The 6,260-nt window shown below is 40.6% G+C and overlaps 1 protein-coding gene across 1 annotated transcript in view; it reads right to left on the bottom strand.

The window, feature by feature from the left end:
- Window positions 1-1,804: 1,804 nt before the first annotated feature.
- The window catches only part of IFNAR2 (interferon (alpha, beta and omega) receptor 2), a 12,650-nt gene continuing 8,194 nt past the window's right edge, over window positions 1,805-6,260 (bottom strand). The window contains exons 7-8 of the mRNA XM_010004669.1: window positions 5,764-5,906; window positions 1,805-2,488 (exon numbers count right to left, since the gene is read on the bottom strand). Of these exons, the coding sequence (XP_010002971.1) occupies window positions 1,805-2,488; window positions 5,764-5,906 (827 nt within the window). The remainder of the gene's footprint in view (window positions 2,489-5,763; window positions 5,907-6,260) is intronic.

Below are 6,260 nucleotides of genomic sequence, written 5' to 3' on the forward strand. Positions count from 1 at the left end.
TGGCACCGGGCGCTGCCCTGGCAGGCGGGCCAGCCCCGAAACCCTTCCGCCTTCCCTCGGCGGGGCGGGGCCGCAGCTCCGGGGCTTCTCAGCCTCCTCCGAGCGCCGCGGGACAGCAGCTCGGCTCACCCCAGCTTCGCTAAAGCCTTCCCGGTCTTCCCCGCACCGGGAGGAGGATGCTCAGCACCGGAGCCTTCCCTGAACAGGTTTGGAAAGCTGCGCTTGTGTTTGAAAATATGTTAGTGATGCCTTGTTGCTTGGAAACTGCATCCCTGAAGAGCATCTTCAGCTGCGAGGGCTGGAGAGGGGAGGCCAGCACAAAGAAGATCATCAAACAAAGCATACGCATCTTGATCCTGAGGCAATAAAAATGCTACCTAAGGATTATCTTCTGGCTTCAGGCTCCAGCCTACAGAAAAGATGCTAATGCTGCTGCTTCTGCCAGAACACTCAGCATCTCTGAGCAAAACCAGCATAAACTTAGGGGAGAGTAGTTTTATTGTTCAGAGTAAAAAGGGCTATTTCTCAAGCTATTACTTTTGCCAAGAGAAAATACCAGTTCTTTGTGGGGACTTAATACAGTTCTTTCTGGCCCATTTGTCATCTCTTGTCATTAAGAGGCTACAAGGCATGTTTGGCCTTCTCTGGGTTGGGCACAGTCCCACTGCCTTTCCTTAGGTGAGTGATGCCCATGGCTTCTGCCATGGTGGGGAGGTGCACACCCACTACACTGTGTAAACAGCAGAGCCTTGTTACAGGGTCAGCATGAGGCAAAGTTTCATCCACTAACTCTGTGTAAATCTGCAAGTAATTAGCTAGTCAAGGTCCAAGCTGTTGGGTACTTCCACCTCCTTAGTCCTTAGTAGTAGTGCACCAGCACTACTCTTGGCTACCCTGAACAAAAGAATGACTGCCAGCCAGGGCAGCCAGACACTGCTTGTGGGCAGAAAAGTACTACTTAAGCAGATCATCACAAGGTGAAAATAGCTGTTTTTTTCAGCTATGTGATAACCCAAAAGCCTGCTCATGACCTGTGCATTCTTAGCAGACTAACTCATGTAGCTTTTAAAAGGTATGTATAAGCACAGTAGAAAAAGACAGGGATATGAAAATTTTTCTTTGTATGAAGCACAAGTGTTAAAGGATAACTGTAGACTGCAGTAAACTTTACATGTCATAAAAAGATTTTTAGGTGTAGTAAATCATTGCACAAAATTATATTAAAAATATAAAAAGGTATATTTAATGCCTTGATTCTCAGTAAGGAGAAGTCCTTTGCAAGTTCAGTATTCCTATCTCCACCCCAATTATTTCACTTCATCAGCTTTCTCTGCACAAATTAAGAAAGCGGATCACTGACTTGAATACAGTAATCCGTCCCAACAAAACAGGTTTCAGAATAATCCTTCAACAGGAAGAATAACAGCAGAATCTTTTCAAACTACAAGACATCTGGTTGAGAGACCACTTGCAAACTAACTTCTGACTTGAATTACAGAAAAGATTTACTTTCTAACAGCTGAAAGGCATAATTCATCATCAAAATGCAAAATGAAGCAACTACCCTTTCTGCTGCGTCCGAAGAGTCATTTTTGTTTCCCTTTGGATAATCCAACCTCAAGCCTACCTGAAGCAACCTTGAGAGATTAGAGAAATATTCGTTAAGAATGAGTGTTGCGTATTTTCAGTGTTCAAGTATATAGTCACAGAATGTTAAAAATTACAAGATCTGTATGTTGAGTACAGAAATAGAGCTGGAGAACATCAATTTATATGTAACAAAGTAAGAGTGGTTATCACTTATTCATCTTCTTATGTATTCAGTTTTTGGGTTCGTATCTGAATCTGACAAGTCACTTTCATCAGAAGAGGAATTTTGCCATTCATGAGAGCCATTATGACAGAGAGGTTTCTGCACACTTCCTGTGTCATCCAGGGGTTTTGCTTCAAAACCATGAGTACACTTCCAGTCAGCTGCATCTTCCTGGGAAGAAAGAAGAGGTGCAGAACTATCCAGGTTCTCTTCAGAGGCTCCCAACAGCACAGTTTTTAAGTTAATGGTAAGGCAAGCACTGTTCCTTCGTCTAGGAGAATAGTCACAATTTGCCTCAGAGAAAGGATTAAACAACTCACTACTTGTGTCTTTGTCTTTTTCAATATCCATCCCACGCTCTTCAAAACCTTCTGGGTCAGAGTCTGGATTTTCACTTGCCTGGCTGCTGGTGTCATCATATATACTGGTTGTAGAGTATGGCACAAATCCATTTGGCACGTTGGAGGAAGGAGGTACTCGGCTCACGGTATCACGCCTTGTGTAGTCATGGTTACTTGCAGCATCGCTGTCACTGGCATCGCTGTCATCTTCATCGCTGACACCACCACTAGACTCAGTTGTCTTTTTTTTCATCTCTTTGTAAATTGTCTCTACAGAGGATATTTTTTCAGGTTCAGAGATCCAAGGTGAATAGCCTAATGTCCTCCCGAATACCTAAAAGAGCCAAGTGAATTAAAAAAAAAACCACTGGAAAATTTGCACACACGCACAGAAAAATATGACAAAGACACCCTGGTCATGAGGCTGTCAAATAAATTATTCTCTCTGAGCCACATTTTTGGCATTTTCTGCAGAATACAGGGCATAAAAGATTGTTACCTCTCATTCCTGTAAATACGACAGCTTCCACTCCGAATCAAGGCACACAGCATTGGACAGCCTCAAAGAAATAACACTAGTGCCAAGCAGTGTCAGGTACAAAATATTTTAATCCTAATTTTTGAGTAATCTTTCTGAGACAAAAAGTTCATTTTAGAAATATATCTTAAACCTGAGGTGAGTCTTGCAACTTTTTATTAGCTCTGGCAGTTACCATGCAGAAGAGAAGCCTTACGTGGATGACTTTAATGACTTTTAGAAATGTACCATTTGAAGCAGTGAACTAAAAAACATCTTAAGTCCCATTTTATCAATTTATCACTTCTGAGGATTATTGAATATTTGAAGCACTGGGGGAAAATGTTGACAGTAAAAAAAAATAAATTAAAAAATCAACCTTACACACTACTTGGCAAAGTCAAGTTCAGCAGTCTTACAGATATCAAGGTAATGACATATCACAGAAATATGAGGAAAAGTCTTGGAAAAAGTTGATACCAATCTGCTCTGATACCAAATGTTTATGCTGAACACCTGCATAGAATTAAATGCAAAATTAGTGAGGAACTGTAAAAAAAAAAAAAAAAGAAAGAAAGAAAGCAAAGATGGATAGAAAGAAGTCACAGGAAGCAAGTCAGTTCCTTCTATTAAAATAAAAAATTAGCTAACTTGGGACTGGCTTCCTCAAGTGCTAAAACATGACACTTGATCACAGAAAAAGTCAAAGATTATTTTATTCAAAACAGTGGATTTCATTCAAATTTTATTCAAAATTTGAGTGATAAATTACCACTCTCTCTCATCCTTGGGTACCCTTCCTTAATCATGGACTTTTTTGCAAGTTGCTGTACATGAGTACTGAGAACATCTTGGCATTTGGAAGGCGATGCAGGTATTGTTTCTCTTGTACATGTGCCCATCTTTTCCACCCACCCTCACCTCAAGTAAGTTTTCTTCCAGAGCTATATTGTTTCTTTCTGTTGCTTTTTGTTTTAATCCAATTCCAATATTTGGGTAGATTCTGATAGCTTGGTCCAGGAGTTAGTTTCTGAGATACCATGCCAGATCTAGGTTCTGGCCAAGATGACTTGCATATAAATACTCTTTTTTTCCCCTACTAAGTGTTCCACTATCATCCTTTTCACTAATGCCACTTACAAGAGAATACGGTAATAAACAACTACTGAAACTGGAGAAGGAAGACAGACATCAGACTACCCAGAGAAGCGATCCTGAACTTGCCAGTAACAGTTCTGGAACTAACAACTAGGACAATTTTCTGGCAGGGACATACCCACACATAACTACATCCCAATCTATGGTATGAGATGTGAAACTGGAAGGCTGGGACCTGCAAGGTAGATCTGATTTCAGTAAAGAGGGTATTTCCCTTGACTGAGAAGCTACTCTTGCTGTTACAGATTCCGGTCTCCTGAGAAACAACATGCTTTAAAGACTGCTTCCTCAAAGCAGTGTCTCATCTCCAGGAAGGTCTTTGATGGTCTGCTCTTTGTCTCCTTGTTGAGGTGAACTGAAACTAAGTTCTTATTTGTTGTGTATGAGATTTCTAACAGCTATCCAGATCTTGCTCTTACCAGGCTGCTGAATTTTACTTACAGCACTTCTCATGTGCTGCCCTTACTCCTTTGTGGACAATAATAATGAAGTATAGCTTTAAAATAAAGAAGCTTTAGAGCACTAACAGTGAATCTTTTCTTCTCCAGATGCGCCCAAATAACTGGCCTATCTATTAGGGATAATGAGACCAAAACTCCCAACTCTAGGCCCATTTTTCTGCATCACTACAGGAACAAAACTCCCATACCTAACTGGGTCTTGAAGCTACCTTTTGTCTTTTCTGCTTGCTTTCCTCTGAACTTGTGATAAAAAGACCTTAAAGGCAAGTTTAAAATATTTGTTTTCAGCTGTAGAATCTCTTAAATTATCTTTAAAACTCCAGCAACCAGGGACTAGGCTAAACTACCCTGAAACCTTCAGAGAACACTCTGATTTTTGGTGTAGTAAAAGGAAAAATCTTGTAGGGGTAATTGCTTTTGTTCTTAGAAAGGAGTAAGTTGCTGCAGGGTGAAATAATGTAGAAGAAATGTGCCAGAAGCTGCTTTACTAGGGAGCAATTGCTCCTGAATATTTTTAGAGCATCCTTCTTCCTGATGGAAACTAGATCATCTCCTTATGCACTTTATCTAAGAACTGGAGTAGGTTTTTTGCTTTGGAGTTATTGTCCTGGCTTAGATACTAGAAGAAATTTGTCTGCTGTAGGAGGTAATTTGCAAAGGGCAAGCTCTGCCTGCCTTTGTGTACTAAATAATTCATTTAGTTACTGTGAGCTCCCCTTCACTATGGCATCTCCCCTCTAACTTCACAGAATCATAGAACAGCTCAGTCTGGAAGGGACCTTCAAAGACCATCTGGTCCAATGTTTCATAGGGGAGGGAGCCTAGATGAGATTATCTAGCACACTGTCCAATCACATATTGAAAACGTCCAGTGATAGGGAATCTACCACATCCTTGTGCAAGTTGTTCCAGTGTTAGATTGTTCTCACTGCAAAAAATGTCCTCCTTATATTGAGATGAAACCTGTAATGGTGAAACTTTTACCCATTACCTTTTGTCTTGAGAGCCTTTGTCCTGTTGGTACTCACTCTTTAAGTACTGTAATGAGCTACCCCCTGAGCTTTCTCTTCTCCAGGGAGAAGAGACCTAACTCCTTTAGTCTCTCCTCAAAGGGCAGGTTTTCCAGTCCCTTGCTCATGCTTATGGCCCTCCTTTGGACCCTCTGTCCAGTGTGTCTGGAGCAATACTCCAGGTGCAGCCTGACAAGCACTGGGCAGAGCAGGATAACCACATCTCTATCTCTATTAGTAACTTGTTACAGAAGAAGCAAGACATGGTTTTTAAGAAGACTGAACAATCACTCTGCAGAACAGATAAGATTTAGCAGCCTATAGACCACTTTGACACAGGTAAACTGCAAACTAGAACATAATATGTATTTAAATAACTTGTACCTAATGCAGTTTTAGAAATTTTAGATGGTAAACTTCCTCCTCCCAACCAGGAAGATTATATATGAGAATTATTACATACCAAGCTACATGGAAGTGATTGTTTGGGAAGAATATATCCTGCTGCATGTACACACTTCAGGGCACCAGCTAACACCAGTGAGAAACATACAGCACCTATGATTACAGCTGTATGATAATCTGCAAGTGAAAGAGAAAACAAAGCAAACAAGCATACATGAATGAAGTTTCCTGTGACCATATTTCAGATTTCACATTCAGAAGAGCTACTTAGAACCACAGAGGGATCTCCGAAGGGCATCTGGTTCAAAACCAAAAAAAAGATCAAATCTCAGATTCAGGAACGAAAAAAGACATTACACAATCTTTGATAACTATCTATTCAGTTAGTGGAGATTTCTATGGCTCACAGGATTACTTTGTAGCTCCCAAGTGGATGGGTTTTTCTATTTAACTTATAAATCTTCACAATGTTTATCACTCAGAAAGTACTTCCTTCTTCATTTTAGGATTGGCTTGTACATCTCCCCACATAAAAAGAAAACACTTGGACATAAT

Source organism: Chaetura pelagica, unplaced genomic scaffold, assembly GCF_000747805.2.
Source record: "Chaetura pelagica isolate M959 unplaced genomic scaffold, ChaPel_1.0 scaffold299, whole genome shotgun sequence".
NCBI classification, from domain to species: Eukaryota; Metazoa; Chordata; class Aves; order Apodiformes; family Apodidae; genus Chaetura; species Chaetura pelagica.